Source organism: Ptiloglossa arizonensis, chromosome 7 (assembly GCF_051014685.1).
Source record: "Ptiloglossa arizonensis isolate GNS036 chromosome 7, iyPtiAriz1_principal, whole genome shotgun sequence".
NCBI classification, from domain to species: domain Eukaryota; kingdom Metazoa; phylum Arthropoda; class Insecta; order Hymenoptera; family Colletidae; genus Ptiloglossa; species Ptiloglossa arizonensis.
The window spans coordinates 24,516,923-24,538,466 of NC_135054.1; the positions used below are offsets into that span (position 1 = coordinate 24,516,923).

General features: G+C 49.4%; 3 protein-coding genes across 6 annotated transcripts; 1 reads left to right on the forward strand and 2 right to left on the reverse strand.

Annotated features, from left to right (window-relative positions):
- The first annotated feature begins 84 nt into the window (after positions 1 to 84).
- LOC143149220 (venom protease) lies at positions 85 to 2,739 on the forward strand. The gene is made up of 8 exons (XM_076316407.1): positions 85 to 398; positions 538 to 746; positions 959 to 1,064; positions 1,141 to 1,301; positions 1,394 to 1,492; positions 1,564 to 1,736; positions 1,851 to 1,969; positions 2,212 to 2,739. The coding sequence occupies exons 1-7, from the start codon at positions 208 to 210 to the stop codon at positions 1,953 to 1,955; spliced, it is 1,044 nt and encodes a 347-aa protein (XP_076172522.1). The 5' UTR covers positions 85 to 207; the 3' UTR covers positions 1,956 to 1,969; positions 2,212 to 2,739.
- On the reverse strand, positions 1,756 to 2,756 carry Lin-52 (DREAM core complex component lin-52). 3 transcript variants are annotated; one of them, XM_076316410.1, is made up of 5 exons: positions 2,616 to 2,756; positions 2,434 to 2,511; positions 2,257 to 2,349; positions 2,018 to 2,179; positions 1,756 to 1,948 (listed from the first exon to the last, which is right to left on the reverse strand). In XM_076316410.1, exons 1-4 carry the CDS (start codon positions 2,653 to 2,655, stop codon positions 2,046 to 2,048), a joined length of 345 nt encoding a protein of 114 aa, XP_076172525.1. In that variant the 5' UTR covers positions 2,656 to 2,756; the 3' UTR covers positions 1,756 to 1,948; positions 2,018 to 2,045. The 3 variants fall into 3 exon arrangements, with proteins under 3 accessions (XP_076172525.1, XP_076172524.1, XP_076172523.1); XM_076316409.1 differs by having other exon boundaries at positions 2,257 to 2,355; XM_076316408.1 differs by having other exon boundaries at positions 2,257 to 2,367.
- Pet117 (cytochrome c oxidase assembly factor-like) lies at positions 2,753 to 4,902 on the reverse strand. 2 transcript variants are annotated; one of them, XM_076316411.1, is made up of 2 exons: positions 4,622 to 4,902; positions 2,753 to 2,906 (listed from the first exon to the last, which is right to left on the reverse strand). In XM_076316411.1, exons 1-2 carry the CDS (start codon positions 4,759 to 4,761, stop codon positions 2,753 to 2,755), a joined length of 294 nt encoding a protein of 97 aa, XP_076172526.1. In that variant the 5' UTR covers positions 4,762 to 4,902. The 2 variants fall into 2 exon arrangements, with proteins under 2 accessions (XP_076172526.1, XP_076172528.1); XM_076316413.1 differs by lacking the exon at positions 4,622 to 4,902 and adding an exon at positions 3,420 to 3,772.
- Positions 4,903 to 21,544: the final 16,642 nt, after the last annotated feature.

The window sequence follows — 21,544 nt, forward strand, 5'->3', positions numbered from 1 at the left end:
ATACTTGCATAGAATTTGATATTTTTTTCACTAACATTTGTAAACTACGTTTTACGACGTTACAATGAGACTTCCGCCGGAAGAATGAATAATGCCTTGAACACAAGGTAGCCGCTTCAATAAAATCTATCGTATATTACGAAATGGAATCTGCCGGAGAGATCAGTTTCGAATATGTTTTAAACCGTGTCGGTCCGTCGCAGGAAAATGTTTTCTTCGTTTACGTTCTGGTACCTTGTTCTTGCATCGTTGAGCAGTATCGAGCAATCGCAAGGTTTCTTCAGCGAAGTCTATTCGAGTAATTCGATCGATTGTCCAAATGATAAGAAATGCACTTTTATCGAGAACTGCCCGGTTATTTTAAGTTTAATGAATCGGAATATGCTTGCTATTCACAGGTAGGTCAAGCAATTACTTCGCTGTGACCGATTGTTCCATTAAAATTCAAAGAAAGTGACCAAATGTAATAAATAAATAAATAAATAAACATTCGGTTATAAAAATTTTAAATGCATAGACGTTTGAATATTACTTTAGATTTCGTGAAGCAATCTGCGGCTACGACGGCGCTAAACCAAAGGTGTGCTGTGACGTGGATAGCAATGCTGTGAATCCAATTTTTACCCAAGAAGATGGTGCACTTTTCACAAGAGCAAATTCGATTGCAGAATGTGGGAAAAGTTTTGTTCGAAGTAGTATCAATGCTGTAGGAGTTTATCCCTTCGTTGCTAGAATTGGCTTTAGCGGTAAGTATTCGAGAATTTTTACTTTTCCTTGAATACACTGCTCGAAACAATTGTACGATAATGGACAGTTCCGAGAAATAAATGAAATATTGGTAACAGAACATATACCGTAGTCTAATTTATATACCGTGCTGGAATTTTAAATTGTTAAAGTAGTAAGATTTAATTTAAAGAAAAATAAAATACTATCGTTTTGTATAATTTTATCGTAGGTGTAACAGGAGAAATAAAATATCCCTGCAGTGGAGTAATTTTAAACGAACGCACTATATTGACCACTGCAAGTTGCGCTCTTGCCAAGTCCGACAACTACAAATTGTACGCACTATACATCTATTTCACGATTTTCTATTTCACGATACCTTTTAACTTATTCTTTATATTCGTGCAACAGATATTCCATTATTGTTGGAGAATTTAATGCCGAAACCGATCCTGATTGCAATACCCAAAAAAATAATATATCATACGTAATAAAACATCCAAATTACAAAGCTGATACTTTTACGAACAATATAGCGATGTTACGTTTAAGAGAACCGATACGATACACTGGTGATTACTTAATTCGTAGTAAATCGTTTGAAATCCTTCTAAGAAATGACAAATCAACGAGATTTAAAAAAATTTATATTTTATTTATTTAGCAACTGTGCAGCCTATATGTCTTCCTCCAGGAGATAGATATGCGAACCGAAATATTAATTCTATTCTCATTGGATGGGGAAAATTAAGCAGCGAAAACAGTAAGAGCATTGTATAGTACGAAAGCGAATGGAAAAATGTTTCAAGTATTGCATATTTCATTTTGTTTAAGCAAAATCCTGTCAACAACAATCTTTACAAATGAGAATTATGTCGAATCACGAATGTTCAAGTTACTACACTCGAGAATTGTTAGACGAATTATGTGCAATGGGAGATAAAATGCCTTGTTCGGGATACAGTGGAAGCCCTCTTTTATACAAATACGGAGATACACATTTTTTGGTAAGAATTGTACTATATCTTTGCTTTTGGTAACCGTAATATATTTACAAAAAAATCATATACACTTATCTTTCGTGTGCAAAATAATAACAAGTATTTATACAGAATTTTTAGTTAGGCATTTTGTCGTACGGTTCTAACTGTAATTTGGACGCAAACTTTCCATTAGTATTTGTCGACGTACAAAGATACGTACATTGGATTCTGGAAAACTGTTAATCGTTTATCGGAAGGTTAGTACTTTCAAAGTTATACGATAAGCTAAAGAAAATGCAACTTACGTATCCACGTTTGGGGTATAAAATTCTTCTATTTGTGTTTGAAAATGTTTAAGTACTTCCCACGCGTCATTTCTTTTGCTTCTTCCAATCCTAATTGATAAGCCATATCGTGTAATTTTTTTACTTCCGAAATTAAACCGGTCATCGATAAATTTCCTAGTTCTAAAGTAAAATCATTTTTATCGTTTACATAGTACGTTACACAATTCTCCAAATTCTGCCTCGACACGCGAACTTACGATGTAACTGATTTATATCGTCCGGTGTAAGACCAGCGGCCCAAGACGACGGCTCGGTTTGCGGTGAATTTTGAGCGACGAACTCGTTAACACCTGGAACTTCATTAATCGCTATATATATGATATATTTTCACTTTTATTCGAAACAAAACGTAGCGTTCCTTCGCACGAACTCACTTTGCTCTGGCCATAAATCGGGCGATGCTCGATCCAGTTTTTCTAAACTCATAAGACTCTCTTCTACGCAAATTAGATCTACAACCGGAAAACAACACGATAAGTAAAAGCTAGACGTATACTCTTATTTTGCTTCACGAAAACAGATTTTGTTAAAAATATATTTTTGTATACGTATTTACCCGGTTGATCCACTGGCTCTTCCGTAGTCATTGTATTCATTAGAATTGTATCTTGTACGTTTGCTTAAATTTGGTAAAAGGAAAACTAGAATAAATGCTGAGAAAGTAAGTAATACGCTACTCGATTTTCGTCATGGTTAAACTGCTTCCAAAAGCTGGTCTTTTGTCTGTTTTTCGGCCTTTTGCAAAGTTTTCGTTAATTCCCTCTGCTGTTGGAGATAAAACACATTTTGTATTTTTCTGCGTTCTTGTTGCTCGATATCACGGAGTACACCTAAATGAAGTTGTTGCCTAAAAAAATTACCGAAATATATAAAATTATTCCAATATGTTACCCAAAATACCCAATCGAGTAACACGAAGAAAACGCTATGTTCGATTTTATATCGATTATGACATAATTGTACATATAATTTTAATCTCAATATTTGTGTTCAGTTTTGTTAGTAGTTTATTTACCAGATTCAAATTATTTGGATGAATTTTTTATTCAGAAAGTAACATAAAATCGTAATTACAGTTCTTACGTTTTTGTTTCACAGAATTTACACGATGGCCGATTAAGAGAATTTTGTAGCTCGTTTCAACGTAAGTGAACTGATTTAATTTTTTTTGTAAAAAATATATAAATTTCACTTAATTTTGTTCATACTTTTAATATTTCACTACCTTATCTCTCGATTCGTATCGCGTATGTGTATTCCGTACAAGATCTACGTTACGCAAAGAAAATGATCGCGGAGTGTCGTTTAAGCGCCACATTAAATAACCTAACTTTTCAACAACGGCAACTATTTAATTTACCTGTCGTATTCCTGTTTATAGTGAACGTAAGCTACTATACCAAACGATGTTGCACAACATAATCCAAACGTAATTTTTGCTGTATATGACATTCTAATACTTTTCCACTGGTTTTAGAATTACACTGTTATCGACGGAGAAATACGAGAGATAGTCGAACCACAGTGAAATACAAAGTAGAGATTGCAAGCACCGTATCAAAGATTCGTGCACAGACAAAGTATAAAATAATTACTAAGTAAATAAACTTTGAACCAACATTGTTTCGTAAAGTAAAGTTTACGAATTTAATCTATCGCATTTTGCACAATTGTTCTTAAGGAAAGAGGTCGCTTCGAAACTACCGATGTTTTACGAGGTCGATATTTTAGAGCAATACGATCGTTCGTGTCGCGACATCCTGAATTAAGAACGGTTAACCTGGGAATTTTGTTCTACCGACTATTTACCATTCAACCGATACAATCGAAGTAGGTAAAGAGGGTAAACGTAGGGAACACGTGCCTCTAAAACGTTTGCGATGATCTAAACAACTACTCGAATACATTTCATACGTTTAAGAGAAAACTAATATCGTATGGATTTTTTATGTACGCGTACCAAAGTACTAATAAGAATACAAATTAAGAATGTTTCAAGTGTTTATACATTCACTCTTTCTTTTCCTTTACTTCGATCACTTCCATTACTTCATCGATTAAAGTAAATGCAAAATTAAGATCAAACTCGAATAATTTACAAGCATTCGACAAATTTCGTAAATTTTAATTCGGGAAATCTCTCGAAAACGACGTCATTTTTTAGAATCGGTATACGAATACCTCCTCGATTATTATATTCTCCCGATACCAAAGCGCGAAAAATCGACAAGACCCTCGACAAAATGTCGTAAATTTTAATTCGGGGAAATTCTTGGAAACGACGTCACGATTCCCGGAATCCGCGATATTTTCAAATACGAAAAGGACGGGAGAGAAGTGGGTAAAATAATACCGATTTTGTTCAATTTTAGGTAATTTTATTTTTATCGAAACAGATTATCGTAGAAACGAGAACGTGAGGCCAAAAGCGATAAATACAATTATCGAAGTGTATAATAGTAATAACAATGGTACTCGTAATTCGTGTTGCGTAGGATAATTTTCATAGTCGGTAGTATCGGCCGTCGAACGAAGTTAGTTATTACTTCGAAAGGTACGTACGTATCTCCGATGCGGGGAGAGTGGTTGTTTTCTTTTTGGAGGGTTTCTACGTTGAATCGATCACGATGCGTGTAGCATCTTGCGCAACAGAATGGCCACAATCTTTCAAAAATGCATCGCACCGTGAACCGGTCCAGCATCGACTTTACGCAGCTACGAACAGTATTTACTTTCCTTGCTCTTTATTTCCTCATCGATACGTAGAATTTGGTCCTATCATCTAACGACGAACACTGAAACTATATTTCTACAAGCTCGAGCGTTTCTCCGCCAAGGTTGCGTCGGTGCTACGCAATTTCGCAAAGAAACGCGATATTAAAAATGTAATACAAGTACGGTAAATTTTGTACTTGGCGTTACTTTTGGGTGTCAAATGTATTAGCTGCGTAACCTACAATCGATTCCAATAAAGATATTATTACTATTACTCGTTCGGCACTTTTTCTGGAACGTAGTCCTACCATCTAGCAGCAAATATCGAGACCATGTCTCTACAAGTTTGAGCGTTTCTCCGCCGAGGGCGTTGACGGTATTGGAAAATCACGTTCCACGTCTTCCATAGAATTTAGTCCTACCATCTAGCAACAAACATCGAAACTATTTCTCTACAAGCTTGAGCGTTTTTTCTCCGAGGGCGTTGTCGGTACTACGATTTCACTTCGTATTGTTTCGTACAAATGAACGACCAATTGAAGGATAAAACTATTATTATTATTATTATTATTATTATTATTATTATTACGATTATCATTATTATTATAATATATTCAATACTAACGATTGCGCTTTGAAAACGATTTCGTTCTACGTAATCTAGATACGGTGTTGCCGCAAAGAAATAAAAATTGTCAAATTTCATGGTAGTTTCAAAAGTACGATAGATCGTTGATCCAACGAACAATTTTTTGAGAATAAATTGCGATACGCGCAAGCAATACTTTACGTACTTTGTTCGATCGGTAGAAGCGGCGAGGTATTAAAACGAAATTACAATTATTCGATGAACGATAATTTGTCGATTATAGAGATTCGAGCATCGTTCGGATGCTCGCAGCTTGTAAATTACGCAACGGGGAAGAACGCGGAATACGAAGTAAGTCGCAACGACGAAGATTTTTCTATTTCGAGTATCGATTCGAGGCGGGTAAATTCGTCGGTGAAAGAAGGAGCGCGTTAGAGAGCAGCTTGCGGACACATCGCACCACTTTCGTACCGTTGTCTTACGCGTCTCCTTTTCCCGGCGCTGTCTACGGAGGGATGGTAATCCTCTCGTGACCACGCAAGTATCTGGAACGTAATTGGTACCGAAAGGAATCTTGATCGCACGGAAGGATGGAGGGAACGCTGGGGGGACGTAGGGTCCGTCCGTTCTTATCTGCGGAATACAGGCCACGTTTCTCCGCTTCTCCGTGCTCCGTGTCTCGTAGCTCCTATCGCGAGTTCGGGAACAGCGTAGGACGCGAGGCGACGCGACGCGACGCGACTCGAGAAATCGACCCTGTTTCCCATGGTTGTCCCTCGAACGGGGCGGAGCGGTCTCGTTTCTCGCGTCTCGTAAATTTCCGTCTCCGCGGGTTCGCGGTTATTCTTTACCGAAAGATCGAAGCTTCGAAGCTTCGAAGCTCGAGGCGATATCGCCGGTAGGGCGCGAAGCGCGACGAGAACGGTTTAGGATATAATTATCGAATTCCGTCGGACGAGTCCCGGACAGCTCCCGGGGCCGATGTATCCTCAGCGCGAGCTTTACCGAACTTATATAATGCATGCGTAAGGAGAATGGACCACCCATGTAGAGAGGTCTCTCTCGACTCGGCCTCGAGTACCCTCAGGAGTCGCGCGCGGACCGAGCACTCCATCGGGCGAAGCAGTCGCTCGGACAGCATACCGGGTAGAATAGGAGACCGGGCGGGTGTTCTCTACCGGTCGAACGATACCGCCTCGCGCGACCTTACTTTTCCTCCGATCGGTCTTCCTAATCGTGAACGGTACGAACGGGGAAAACTCGAGGCCCGGCAACGACCAACCTTTCGACCTCCGATTCTTTTCGATTCGCGAGCCTCGCGTCCGAGTCGTTAAAAATCGTGAACATTTCGACGGTCCGTCCGCGACGGTTCTACCTCGAGCGAGATACTCGCGCGCGTACCAACCAAGATACCAACCGATTCGTTTCGCATCGGGCGGAATCCGTCCGGTCGTTCCGGGACACATGGTAGATCGGACGAATCCGTAGAAAGCGTACCGGAATGACGAGTCGCGATGCTCTTCCTTCGTGAAGAGCAGCGGAGGCCGAAGATTTCAGGTCAGTCCGTCTCGAGAGCATAATGCATCACAGTACGGGAAAGAGTTGTGTAAACGAACTTTCATGAACTTCCGAAAGTAGTCGCTTTTTTTCCCCCCTATCCTCCTTCCGCTGTTGATGTTTTCGCCAAAGCGTCTCTGCACTCTCGCGTACCGGGCTGCCCGCGTTTGCGAATTCGTCCTTGCCTTTTCCCCCGTTTCCGGCTTTTCCACCACTTTTTACGAAATTCGATCAACGACACGGGCATCGCCGAATCCCGCGAACCGTACTCCGAGAAAGTCTTTCGAATTCACCGAGGAGGAATATTTTCAACGATCCGCTCGAGAGAGGGGCCAGATTCGCCTCTCTCGATGAACAAAAATGGGACTGGAAATTCTCGAAACTCAAGGCTGCGTGTGGTCCAACGGAGGTGTTAATCGGGAGACTCGCTACTGTCTTGCTTCTAACCGGCCCTTCAATTAGTACGCGTCTCCTACCTTCTCTGCACGTGGTACGGGAACTCGGCCGGTCCGACCGAATTCACGATCCGTCTCTGCTTCGAACGGAGACCGAACCAACCAGCGAACGAGAAAGAAAAAGAAGAACCGACATTCTCGAACGGCGAACCGTGCTTCTCGATCTCGTGTCCTCCGATCCCACGATTTTTCCGATCGGAGTCTCGGTCGTCGAAGAGAGCGTTCCTTCTCGTTGACCGCTGAAACTCGCGGATAGTTATCTCGGCGGCTGCGCGCGCGTTTTTCATTCGTATTTAGGTATCGGGCAGAACTGCATTCCCGCGGTCGGTTTCCCATGAATATTCGATGAGCAATTTGAACGAACGCCGTTGACAATTGGCACTCATTGAACAAGTTCTACTCAGAAATGCGCGTACGAGGCTCATAAATATTAATCGAGGGGCTCTCCGGTCGGTGTTCTCTCCGGCGCGCGTTTCGAGACGCGAGTACCCACGGAGCGGGAGCTCGCCAGCTCCGAAAATTTCTCGAACGCGGCGAGAACGCGGCGCGGTCCGCGCGAACTTCCTCGATCCACCGGCATCGTCCAATTACGATCGAAAGAGCTCGAAACGGCGAATCGGAGAGCACGTTCGACCCCCCTCGACGTCCCTCCAACGACGCGAGAATCCACCAGCCACAAAAGCCTGTCGCGAACTAATATTTGACGGGTGCAGCTTTCCAAAGAAATTCCGAGGTGCAAAGCGAATCCAACGCAAACCGTTTGAACGAAGTTGCCTTTTTGTTATACTTTACCACCTGTCGCGTGTGTGCGCAGGGGTGTGGGTCTAGGAAGAGGAGCGAAAGAGGAGGCGCGAAGATGAAAGCGGGACGAAGAACGGGTGAAAAAGAGAGGGAGAAACGGTTGCCGGCGGATAGTGGAAGTCGCGCACACGCGCACACGCGCACACGCGTGTACCCGCGTGTGCCCGCGTGTGTTCCGGCGAGGCGAGTGGGCGGCTGGGTGGGTGAAAGAGAACGGGTAGCGGGTTAGAGGGCGAACGGAGGAACATGTGGTTCTATTTGTAAAAACAAAGTTTGCGCGGGACAAACACGGGCAGACAGTGGCGGGCCTAGTCGGGCTCCAGGTAAAAGCGCAACAAAGACTCGATCGCGTTCCGTTTCGCTCCCTCCGATTCCTTTTTTCCCGGCCTCGGAGCCGCTATCCGCGCGAAGGTCCGACCACGGTGTCCCGTACACCGGTTTTCCTCGATCGCCGAACCATTCCTCCGAAGAAGACGGAACGATTCGCGCGCGACCTCCGCGGAACCTTTTCGGTTATTCGAGCGGCCCGGAACCCGCTTCGAGGGAAATATTTGTCAACGGTTGCTCGATCGTTACCGCGAACTCGAACGCCGCTCCCGCGGTCGTTACTCGGCGGCTCGCTTCGACTCGTTTTTCCGTGACTCGATTCTCTTCGAGGCGGTCTCGGAGGAGCGCTCGCGCGAAAACGAGGAAAAGGAGGAGGCACCGTTAATCGACGGGGATACGAGACGGGCCTCGGTGTCGGAGAACGCGAACACGGAGACGCCGGTAGCGGCGGTTGACGGTGGTCGACGGTGGTCGACGGTGGTGGTATATGCCGCGACAAATATTTACCCGTCAACACAGAGAGGCTCGCACTACCGTCCCGTTCCATCCCTCCGCCGCAAACGACATGCATATCCGAGCGAACGTTCGACGGCTCGACGAGAAAGAGACGGAGAGGGAGAGGGAGAAGGAGAGGGAGCCCGAATCGTAAAACCGGCCGATCGAGAGACAAACCGGAACCGGGAACACGGCGACCCGCGATCAGGACCGCCGCATCCTCGGACGAACCGTGTATGCCCCCTCTTCGGGATCGAGGAATCTACTCCGTTTCGACCGCGTTCGCGGAATTTTTCACCGACGCGTCGACGATATCGACCCGAATCGAGCTACCCGTTAATTTCGAGCGCCTCGACCTACATCGGGAACCAGGGGTCGCGAGTCGACGACCAGCGCTAGGTTCGATCGTTCGAACCAGCACCGCCCTGACCACCGAACGAACGGCCCTCTCGATCCTCATCGGGACCGCGATACCCTCCCTTTTTACAGGGAATTTCGAGTTTGTCGCGAACGCGGCAAATTACGCGCAGAGGAGCGTGTCGCTGCGAAACCATTCGGTCGAGAACTCGACTCGACTCGACTCGACTCGACGCCAAGCGATACCCGGGGTAGAGAAAGGTGGAGGAGAAAGCGATGGCCACCTACGGATCCCGTCCCTCGTTCGTTCGTTCGTTCGTTCGTTCGTTCGTTCATTCACTTACTCACTCTCCTCCCGTTTCTATTCTCTCCTCTCTGTGTGCTTTTAATTTACCGGGCGGCAGGCAAATGTTTGCGCCACTCCCCCTCGATCGTGCAACCCGTCTCTCTCTCCGTCTCTCTCTCTCTCTCTCTCTCTCTCTCTCTCTCTCTCTCTCTCTCTCTCTCTCTCTCTCTCTCTCTCTCTCTCTCTCTCTCTCTCTCTCTCTCTCTCTCTCTCTCTCTCTCTCTCTCTCTCTCTCTCTCTCTCTCTCTCTCTCTCTCTCTCTCTCTTTCTCTCTCTCTCTCTTTCTCTCTCTCTCTCTTTCTCTCTCTCTCTCTCGGTCTCGGTCTCGGTCTCGGTCTCGGTCTCTCGGCTCGTTCCTCCACGGTTGCCTCCTACACCGCTTCCTGCTCCCCGTCTCGTTCCTCCGCGATCATTCCGTACATCGTGCAGGCCCCTTGATATATCCACCCACCCTCCTCCCCCTCCTTGCCCTCTACCGCGAATATATTGACCGAGTCTGACCATTGAGCCGGCGAATGCCGGGGTGGTTCGACGTCGATGGTAATCTAGATAATACGGCGAGGTCGCTTATCGAGGAATCGCTCTCTCGGTGCCGCTTTGAAAAAAAGCGGAAAACGTCGGCGCACGGGGTTCTCGGTGCTCGAGCTGCGCGGTGTCCGTGCCCACCGGAGTTACCCGGGATCGAGTCGAATTCGCGCGCCTCCGCGAGACCTCTCCTCTCTCTCTCTCTCTCTCTCTCTCTCTCTCTCTCTCTCTCTCTCTCTCTCTCTCTCTCTCTCTCTCTCTCTCTCTCTTCGGAACGTCGAGGATACGAAATTTTATCCGATCGGTAGGAACGAAATTGAGTCGACACGGGTAACGGGAGAGTAACGCGACGTTGAAAAAGATCGGGGCAAGAGCTGGGAAAATCGTAAAATCGATCGCGAGTCGATATCGAACCCGCTGCGGTAGTTCGGAGAGTCGTCGATCGCCGAAGAGCTCCTCCGAGACCGGGTCTCGCGTTTCCTGGACCGTCCCGATCGAATTCGCGAACGTCGCGACGTCCGAGTAATTTAAGCTCCAATTTGGCTCGCGGAGTTGGCGGAACGCGGAACGCGGAACGCGGAACGATCGCGTTGGCAGGTTTCGGGTAAGGCGCCTGCGCGCGCGTTTCACTTGTGGCTTTTAATAAATGGTATAAAAAACCAGATCAAATATTTAACCGGGAAATATTTGAGCGAGTGCCTATTATTACAGGGTAGTCGCGCGGCATAGATATCTGGCCGCAACCCCATAGTACTCCGTGCCATTCCGTTTATGTCTGGCAAATATACATAGTTGTTCGTTAGATATATGTAGAGGTATCCGCGCGTCGAGTCAAAGCGACACCGTCGACGAACCGGAGTACCTCTCGACTCTTCGCTCCCCGTTTTCGGTTCGAACCTTCTTAACCGATCGTTCGCGCCCGAGATCGACGTTTTCGCGTTTACCGGGGAGATCGATTTCCTTCCAGTGAAATATTTTCACCGCGCGGAAGCCCGTTCTTCCATCCCCCTCGCTTTCGCGATGTATTCGCGGGAAGGTAGCGGGCTCGGTCTCGGCCCCGTTTCGTGAGAAACTCGCAAGATTCCATCGCGGCTCTAATTAACGTCGAGGGACGTGTTTGCGCGTTCGGGGAAAATTCGAGGCGAATAACGGGCAACGTTAGGTGGAGGGCGTAATTGCGCGTCACCGGCACGCGGCTTCGTTCCGATAAACGAGGTCCGGTCTCTCGTTTGACCCTCTCGTTCCCCGGTGTCGCCACGTGACCGGAAACGCCACGGCGGACATCGAGAACGTCCGAACGCGCGTAACGATCGCGCGCTTACGAATAATCAACGAACGCGTTAAAAACAAATAAGACGCTCGGAGCGAACGCGCTCCGAGTTAACGAACCGCGTCGGCCGGCCAGCGAGCTCGTATTTCGAACCTTTTCGTAACATTGTTGCTCGGTGGAGCGCGACGAGTTTCGTTTCGTCGTTTCGTCGTTTCGTCGTTTCGTCGTTTCGTCGTTTCGTCGTTTCGTTCGCTCGGGGTTTTCAGAACGTCGAAACGAAAACGGCGAGGACAACGCGAGTAACCGAGCGAGCCTCCTTCTCCCGGAATTCCCTCGCGCGGGAACGATCGAACCTCCTCGCGTTGATACCGAGCGTAATTAACGAGGCGAGAGTCGGCACGGTAAATTATCCGCTCGAGCGGGCCCGTAAAACCTTTATTGGGACATAATTTCGGTCGGCACACAAAGCGACGGTTATTGCGGGGCGGTTCGGTCGTCGAGGCGAACGCGCGGCGTGGTGCGATGTGGCGTGGCGCGACGTGGTGCGGCGTGGCGTGGCTCGACGTGGCGCGGCAGCATTTCGGGGGGAGAATCTTTCGCGTCGGCGTCGGCGTCGGCGTCGGCGTCGGCGTCGGCGTCGGCGTCTCCGTTAGCCACGGGGCCCCGTTCCCTTCTTTCCCCGTCGTTCTATCGCCGAGCAAACATTGCCGGTCGCCTCGTCGCTAATAAACCCGACTTCGTAGACTCGATTTACGCACCGGCGAGCCCGCACGCTCGGTACAAATAACGCGTCAAGCGCGACTTTACGCCCGGTCTCCGCTGCGATTCGACCGTAACGATCGAATTCGAGTTCCCGACACCGAAAATTCCAAACGATGTTGTCCGCGGAACCGGCCGCTCGAAAAGAACAACGAACGCGACGCCAAGTTCGTCGATACCCGAGGAGAGACGGGCCTTCCTCGGGAAAATATCGCGGTACGATCGGAACGAAACGTTCGGAAACGACCGCGGGAACCGTTTCGACTTTTCCTTCTCGACGAATCCGGTTTCCGTTTAATCGACCGAACGCGCTCCAATTAACTTTAAATACCCGGACTCGCTCGCAACTTTCTCGTCCGAAAATCTCTCGGACGTTTCTCGAAAACCGGAGGAAAATTTCCTTCGGTTCGAGCGGAAAAAGAAGCGGATAGAGAAACGGAGAGAGAAGGAGAGGGAACGTCGGAAGATCCGGTCTTTGAACTTCGTCTAGCGGAAGGCGGACGATTGTACGGTGTCTTTGAAGCCGGTTCGACTCGCTCTCGAAAGGGAGAACGGAGGGTAGAAAGGCCCGCGAGTGAACGAACGGTAAAACCACCCTTTGAGACGAACCGGTTAGGAGATGAATTCGAACGCTCCGTGGAAGAGGGCTCCGAGGGGAGGGCGGGAGGGTACAAACACGGAGATGGTAAAAGTTTATTAATTAGCCGGAATTAAGCGTGGCTAGCCCGTGTTCCCGAGAACCGAGAGTTTCTCGGGGACGGGGACGAAGGAACCGGACGAAGAAAGCACGGGAAGAGAGCCGAGTTTCCTTCTCGGTCGCCTCGGTCGCCTCGGTCGCCTCGGTCGCCTCGGTTTCGCGATCCCGAACCGATTCTTCGAACATTTTGCGAGAACGGTCGATCGGGCACCGATCCCCGGGAGTGCGATGCAATTTGTCCGGTTAAGCGGAGGAACCATGAGAATCGGTCGGTCGCACGGCGCTCCGCTTATTCATATTTAATTCCCTCGATGCGTCGGTTGTACGTCAAGGGGTAGTTGCGAGCGTGAATCGTTGGGGTTCACCCGGCGGGCAAACGTGGGCCATTACACCGCGTTTCCGGTGGCCGAGTCGGTCCCATTGTCCGCTCATCATCGTCGATAATTCCAGGGAATCGCGCGTCGAGCCCTCTTCCCGGCCGTAACGCGAGTCGTGGGCGATTCCCCGATCTTTCCAGCCTTTCGATCGAACACCGCGACGGAGCGATCCGCGGGAGGACAATCGCCGCTACCCCGATCTTACCGAGTTCGTGAACGAACGCGCGAGTCGATCCGCTGACCGTCGCGCGGCGAATTACACCGAGCCGAAACGCGGCGAGAAGCGACGTTCTTTGTTCGAGAATTGAAAGCTTAATCGGTCGGTGTTTGGCGGCCGTCGCAACGAACGCCGGCAGGCTGCATTCTAGAACAGTTAAGGTCGGGTTAAATTCATAAAACGTGTACACGCGAGGCCGTCGTGTTTCTTTTGGAACGGGCTCGGAGGGGTGAATAACGGGGGCTATAGTCTCGTCTTTTCCAAACAAGAATTTGCACTCTCTTCGTTACCATGGCCAGGCGTCTCTGCAAACTGCACGAACGCTCCGGTAAAGTAACGTGGAGTAACGCAACGTATATACACGGGGTGGGTGTATACACCCTCCCAGCCCCGGAGAGTCTCGACCAACCCTGGAAGAGGCCGGAACGAGAGCGAGAGCAAGATGAAAGAGCGAGAGGGACGGAGGGAGAGATTTGCAGCCCCGTGGGTTTGTTTGACTTTACTTGCAGCTATGTAATTGAATATTATACCAGGCCTGCCTCGTTGGAAGGGTTGAAAACTCTTACGAAAAGGGAAGGGCTCGGGCCGAGAATCCGAACGGTGGACGAGAGATAGCCCCGGAAACCTGGAAGGGGATGCCTGATGGAGTGGTCCGTAAGAGGAACCAGAAAATTAACTGAAAATCTCACGAAATCGCAAAGGACCTTTCGCGGTGGTGGGCCGACCGGCTCGGCTCGGTTCTGCTCTGCTCGGCTCGGGGATGCCGGGTGGACGGGGGGTGTTTACCCTTTATTATACTCGCGCATCCTCCCTTCTAACGGACCGCACTCGCCCCCTGGTCTCCTCGCCCCGCAGCCGGACGAGTACCGAGCTTCTTCGAGTACCTCGAGCGTTTTCCTCTTCTGGAAAATCTTACCGCAAATTTGAGATTTTCTTCGGGACGCCATCGACGACCCTCGAACGTATATACGCGTTTCTCTGCCCACCCCACCCCCCCCCTCTCCCTCCCTCGGTTCTCTCGGTTCCCTCGGTTCCCTCGGCTCCCTCGATTCCCTCGGCTCCCTCGGCACCCTCGGCACCCTCGACGGACGGCCGGGAAGTTGCTCGGTTCGATTCGAGCGGTGCGGTTGTTCCGCGCCGGTATCGACGATCGAGCTCGTTCGTTTGCTCGATCCGAGTCTTCGACGGCGGGACTTTTTGTCCGGGTGTTTGCACGCTAGCGGGGAAACCGCTGGTCCGTGTTGTTGCGCGGCTCACGGACGCGTCCCGTGTTTCGCGATCGCGAGACCGACGTAGACTTTCCCGGATCGATCGATCGGATCGGATCGGATCGGATCGGATCGGATCGGATCGGATCGGATCGAATCGGATCGAATCGTTCGAAATCGCGCGGCGGTGTTCGCGTATCGAGGCGGCCGGTGTCGTCTCGGCCGCAGGAACCGACTTATCGTGCTCGACGATTGTTCTCCGCGGACGCGGAAGGGAGGGAGGGAGGAAGGGAGGACGGCTCGCGAGCAACCTAAGAAACAACAGGAGCCGGCTGGATGAAACACGGATACGACGAGGCCAACGGACAGAGAGGGGGAGAGAGAGGGAGAGAGGGAGAGAGAGAGAGAGAGGGAGAGAGAGAGTACATGCCGCAGGATGGTTGGTATACGGTAGCGCGCGTATAGTCCGCTGGTCGATGGTGCGGCCCGTAACGCCCAGCTACTGCGCAACCAATGCGCGAGTCCACCATGTTTAATGCTGCGAATTCGCTCACCCTCCGAGCTCGCCGCGTCCTCGTCCCTTCGACCCTCTCGCCCGGTATGCTGGTACCGACCCTAACCTCCGTCTGCTCGTCCTCCTATCCCCTCCGTCCTGCCCTTTCGCCCTTCCCACGGCGCGTTCCTTCGTTCCTTCGTTCGCCGGCTCCCTCGGAGAGAGCAGCCCTCCTCCGCCTCGACTCCCCTCGACTCGGCGCGTTGCTCCTCTTCCACGAGCTCCTCTTCTCGGCGATCCACTCGCGCGCCACATAACGGACAACAAATTCCCATGTACAAGCGGCTGGAAACCGCCGAGCCCGTCCACCCCCCTGTTCTTTCTCCCTCTTTCGCTCCTTTCCTTTCCTCTCGTTCGCCGTCCCTTTTTCAACTCCCTTGGTTTCTCTCCTCCACGCACCCCGTCGCCGTCGTCGTCGTCGTCGTCGTCCTCGTCGTCCTCGTCCTCGTCCTCGTCCTCGTCCTCGTCCTCGTCGTCTCTCTCTCTCTTTCTCTGGCTCTCGGTCGCACCACTTTTAACGCGTTTCTCGCGAGAACCGGATCGTCGTTTCCGCTCGGTCGGAATCGCAACCGATCGTTAGCGAGAGGAGAGATTATCGTTGGTTCTCGGCTCGATTGACGGCACTCGCAGGCTCGGTGTAAACAACCGACGGTAACCAAGGTTCAAAGTTTCGAGCGACATCGAACGAGATTCGTCTCGCGTGCGTCACGATGGAAAAAAAGTCGACGCTTTGCGCGAGAATTCCCTGCCGAAAAGAGTCGCGGCGCAACCGCGGCCAATGTTATAACGCTGCACGATGATTACCGATGTATTTAGGTACGGTTAGGTCTGGGTATTGACAGAAGGTACGCTGATGGTGCCGCGTTTGTCGGTTCGCGAGGAGGGTGGCAAGGAGCGGCGAGGAGCGGCGAGGAGGGTGTCGGTGGCGGGCATAGAGAGATAGGGTCGTAGGTACGGGCCGAGAGGGCGAGAGCGGGGGAGGACCGAGGCCAACGGTGGGCTAGTACGGAGAAGCACTAGTAACGAGTATTTGCAGGCCGGCTCGATGCATAGTTAATGATTTGTCAACCGAACCCCCTACTGGACCGTGCCGAACCTGACTAGGCCATACATTATAACCAGCCAGATACCGGGTGACCCGCGAATACGCGCGACCCGTGCCCGCCTCCCCGAACCGCGCGCCATTTCCCGCTACCTACGATCCACCTGGAGCGAGCGCCTCGCTTCGCTCGTTCGCGATCCGAGTCGACCTGAAAAAAACAAACAGAGACGAAAACCGTTAGCTTCGATTCGCGTTCCCGCGAGCTCGAATCTTTCCCGGAAACCCACCTCGATCGAGACTCCTCGATCGGGACGGAGTTCGAAAAACCGGCCGTTTTTTCCCTCGCCAGGACCGTTCGTTCGTACGGGTAAAAATTCGTTAAAAACCGATAGTAAATAAATCCGGAACAACACGTACCCACGTTGAATCGCAAAATCGCAGAGTGATTAATTATAAAATTTCGCGAAATAAAAGTAACTTTCGGCGTAACAAGTTTAACAAGTGAACACAGTTACCGTCGAAACTCGTTTAATTTTCTGTTAAATTTATATTGAAACCGGCGGCGCTTCTGTTCGGTACGATATACCCGCGTACATAATATATATTTTTTAAAATAAACTTCAACGCACCGGGGTTTGAAATTTTTGACGCGATAAAGTATAATATAAACAGCCGGTTTAATTATTTCGCTAATATGCGATTTAATTTTCGGATTGTACCGCTTACGTGCCTTGAAATATTTACATTCGCGGTTCTATCTTCATTTCGAATTCGTATTAATCCGTAATTTTCCCTGAAATTCGATGCTCGACCACCTTCTTTTCGTCGTTGCGCGAATCGACGTAATCCCCCGGAAAACGGTTAATCGAGGATTTTCTCGACGCGAAACCTCCATCCCTGACTTCCTTCCGGAAAGAAAAATTTTACGAAGCGATTCTGATCGCGAGTTTCGAGTTCGAGCAGCGAGAATCTGTCGCGCGGTAGATTTCCGATCGATCGCGCGCGATAATTTGCCTCGTGCGATCGTACGAGAACGAGAAAGGGTAAACCGAATAGACCCAACAACCGGTTAATGGTCGACCACATTATTGGAAAGGACTTGCGGTTTCTTCCAAGGACTGCGACCACCCTGTAGTATATTAGGAAGGGATTGTGGTTTACGACCATGCTTGGCTCGCACGAAACGCTATAAAACGTTTTTATGACGCGTCCTCGTGTACTTGGTGGTAAATTTTCGTGCTCGCGATGCAAAATGTTGAAAATGGCCTTAAAAGGAGTGGAAAAAGAAACGCACGACTTTTTTAATATTTCGCGATTTTTGTCGCGTTCGCGTTTCCCTGCGACGTCCGAAATAACGAATCGATTCGATCGATCGATCGATCGATCGGCGATCGGCGAATCGATAACGATCGCGTTGTCAAAGGATGCGACGTATTTTCCGAATTCGCGTTATTGTTGTCTCCCTGTGAGTTTGACGTTTCAGAAAGCAGTTACACGCGGAGATGAGAGCGATGGTTAGAAACTACCGTGTCACTCCGATGTTTAGGTAAGATATTTGGCCTCGCAAATATTTGGAGATTGTCTACAGCCTCTAACCACTGCGCACCACTCCATCGACTCTTCCATTTAATTAATGACGTATACCAACGTTCGAGGTGTTGATGCACCGTAACGGAATCGTCGCTCGGAGATTATCGTCTGCGTTCTTAGAACACACAACGCGTACACAATATCGCGAGATTATTTTGTTCCGTGTAAACGACCGATTGCGCAAAAGATTTGCATCGAAACGACGAAAGGCGTTCGCAGCGTTCCTCGCGACGGTCGTCGCGTTTGCGGGCGCATATACGAGTTACGCGAAGGTCTTTGCGCGTTTTCTACGAGTACGTTTATCGTTTCTTCTATGAAACGAGCGAGAGACCGAGGCAATAATTTATCGTCGATACCGTGACACGGAACCAGAGATATCCGAAGAGATAATACAGATAATGGAGCGATAATTGTTCCAGGGAAAAGGGAGCTAATAATATCGCGGACGCGTGAAAAATTCTCGCGCGAAAAGAGATCGTTGAGTATTCGGAGTCCGGTCGATCGAATTTAAACGCCGTAATTATAATTATAGTCCGCGTGCGAGTCGTCGAAAAATAAATTTGGACCTTTGAAATTCCCGAAACCCGGTTCGAACGAAACCGAACGATTCTCAAAGGCTACGCGAATCGACGCAAATAAGAAGAAAAAAGAAAAAGAAAGAAAATAGGGTAAACGTTTACCCAATTCTTTGGCAGCGTGTCGGTAAGTGTAAAATACGTTGCGCCTATAAACATAATTTATCGTAATCGATTCCGGACTCTCGTGCCGCAACGACAAGAGTCCCTGGTGCGCCGGTGGTGTGTTCCATGGTGTTACATAATTGTTTGGCTCGCAGCATGGGGCGGGCACGCCCCACCTGGCACTTGGTCCCCCATTCGTTCCACGAGCCGTAAGACCGTGGCCCCATAACTTTGCCCGTAATTTGTCACGATTACCAGGAGATTACCGGTGTCGCTGACAGCCTTTTGGCTACCGTTTTGCCAGCCAGCCAGCCAGTCGGCTCCTCCCTGGAGGCGCGAGATCGGCAAGATCTCGCTCGGCGATTAAAAAGGACCGCACCGTTCACCCTGTTCCTTGGCGAAATACGAGCCCCGGAAGTCCGTCGGCGTTCCAGGAACGTTTCGCAGGTAAGTACCATCGCTGTGACTCCTCCTCAACGGACGCCGGCTTTCGGTATTCGCCTCGCCGCCACCTTTCTCCTTTTTTCGCTCCCCCTGCCACCTCTATCGACTGTTTACTTGTTGATTCTGATATCGAGATTGGAAGAGCTACCCGGCCCGGGGAACCGTTTGTCTTCAAATATTGCGATCGAGCTGCTTCCCCGGCTCGGATCTCGCGTATTTTAAACGGGAGATTCATCGAAACGATAAATCGCGGTATCGATCGTTCTTCGATCGCGCCGAAACTTTTCCCCGCGTTGCAATCGAAAAAAATACCGAGGGCAGAGTCAAGAGGTATTTGTCCAGCGTTCGTAACTTCTTAAAATCTCTGTATATATATACTTTGCGTCTATACGCGTAATACGGATACAACGTTACGAACGCACCTGCTCGCGAATGTTTGTACAAAATGTACAGAAGAAACGGGGTTGCAAAGAACAAATGTTTCGCACGAGAATATTTACCGATTAAATACCAGTCAATAACGATACACCTGCGCTTCCGTATCCGTGTTTCCGTAAGGGTTAAAAAGGAAACCGTCCGGCCCGTAACGAGGACGTCCAAAGTCCACGAACGTTCCTTCACCTGGACTACGGAGACGCCGAAATTGGCACCAATTCCCCCCCGAATAACCGCGGAAAGAGCACGAGTACGTCCCTCTCATTGAGACATCCCGACGCGAGATCGATCGAGGTTGATCTCGATGCCGTAACCGTGCGCGAAGTTTGCGAGCCACCACGGAATTTTCACATTCTCTTCTCGCACGGGAGAAAGAAGGCGTCGCGACGCGGGGCGTCGTTTGCCGAGCACACACCGCGATTTGATTCACTCGCTAGTTCGCCCGGTCCCCTCGGCTTCTTTTCTCATTTGTGCGTGTGTCTTCTTACGTGTGCACCTACACCTCCGGAAAAAAGGGGTGAAGAGAAAGACCGGGAGGGAGGACGAACGGACGGTGGAGAGAACGAGAGAGAACGAGAGAGAACGAGAGAGAACGAAAGAGAACGAGAGAGAGAGAGAGACAGAGGGCGTGGAAGAGCCACCGCGAGGACGAGAGCGAGATAGAAAAGGGGCGTGTGTGTGCGAGAGTGTGCACGTGCTATCTTTGCTTGTGTGCACGATGTCAATATTATACGACAAACACACTTAAATAGGCTTAAAATACTAACATCCAGCTCGTTCCACGCCGCTGTATGAACTCCGCTGCACGATGTGTGTGACTTTATAGAAGTGTGTTTAGCCATATCGTTATGTCGCGCGAGCGGGGATTCGTTCGAATCGTGTCGTTGCTCGCGGCTACTCGAAAATCTTTCTCTTCTTTCTTTTTCGCAGTGGTAGTTGTAGATTCAACGAACGGTGTTTACGAGCTGAAAAGTCGTCGGAGTAAACGATGGGCTTGCGCGGAAAAAACGTCGAAGGAATCGGAACCCCTCGTTGTTTCGTTCGAGGGGGCGACGTTCGCGGCGAAACTTTGAAAAACGCAAGTCGAACCCGCGAAACGAAACGATCTTTCGAGCAAATCGGGCTCGAACACGGTCCGTCGGAACTCGAGCAAAGTACACGCGCAGCCGACCAGTTTCGAGATCGATTCGTCCGAGAACGAGGAAATTTCGTTCCACGTTTTCGATTCCATTTTTCGAGAGGAAACCCCTATCCACCAGGATCGTTCTGTATATTTTTTCGACAGCTCGTGTACGCGGAGGAAATAAATCGTACGAACGTAAATCACCATCGATCGGAAAAAGTCCATCGTTCGATGATCGATGGTTCTCCGTGGATTCGGTAACAGGATTCGCGCTCCAAAGAAACCAAGCGAAAGAAGGAATCGGGAGCAAAGTGTGCGAATCGTACGACGGGTCCCTGGTGCGCGCGGAACGCAACATTGAACTTGTAAAGAGCTAACGAGATCAATGTTGAGGTTCGGGACCGGTGACTGGCTGTTTGCTGATTGGCTTAAATCAACGTTAAGCCGATCCAATCCAATCCATGCTTCGAGGCGAGCGGTCCCTTTCCTTCCCTTTCGGCAGGGTCGAAAACTTTAGGGCGAAGGCTTCGAACGGCCCGATACACGTAAACGTACAAGCGATCTTAAGGGCTGGATATCCTCGACGATGGGATTAGAAACCGAAGATTCGCCGCGGATCGCGCGACATCGATCGACTCGATCCCGTATCGAGTTTCCTCCGACACGCGAGAGAAGTCTTTGGCTCTCGCGCCAATTTCGAAAACAACGACCGGGGTTCGTAACCGCGAATAAAATTCGGGCTCGTCCCGTAAACAAAGTACGCTGTAAAGTACCAAAGAGAACGGGCCGATAAACGACCAGTCTGGTCGGAGCACGATACCACCGGTGCACCGGTCAAAGTCGTTAAAAGATCCAATTATATCGGAATCGCGCACAGTCGACGACAAATGAATATATAATGGGAGTATTCTTCGGGGTTCGAC

What these genes read in the sequence shown, in the direction of transcription:
- LOC143149220 (XM_076316407.1), top strand. Translation starts at nt 208, where the DNA reads ATGTTTTCTTCGTTTACGTTCTGGTACCTTGTTCTTGCATCGTTGAGC. An exon ending in AGAACCGATACGATACACTG is followed by an intron (nt 1,302 to 1,393) that starts GTGATTACTTAA and finishes TTATTTATTTAG; the next exon opens with CAACTGTGCAGCCTATATGT. An exon ending in AAAATTAAGCAGCGAAAACA is followed by an intron (nt 1,493 to 1,563) that starts GTAAGAGCATTG and finishes ATTTTGTTTAAG; the next exon opens with CAAAATCCTGTCAACAACAA.
- Lin-52 (XM_076316408.1), bottom strand. Translation starts at nt 2,655, where the DNA reads ATGAATACAATGACTACGGAAGAGCCAGTGGATCAACCGG. An exon ending in AGAGCCAGTGGATCAACCGG is followed by an intron (nt 2,512 to 2,615) that starts GTAAATACGTAT and finishes TTCCGGTTGTAG; the next exon opens with ATCTAATTTGCGTAGAAGAG. An exon ending in CGATTTATGGCCAGAGCAAA is followed by an intron (nt 2,368 to 2,433) that starts GTGAGTTCGTGC and finishes TCATATATATAG; the next exon opens with CGATTAATGAAGTTCCAGGT.
- Pet117 (XM_076316411.1), bottom strand. Translation starts at nt 4,761, where the DNA reads ATGCTGGACCGGTTCACGGTGCGATGCATTTTTGAAAGATTGTGGCCA. An exon ending in TCTCCCCGCATCGGAGATAC is followed by an intron (nt 2,907 to 4,621) that starts GTACGTACCTTT and finishes TAATTTTTTTAG; the next exon opens with GCAACAACTTCATTTAGGTG.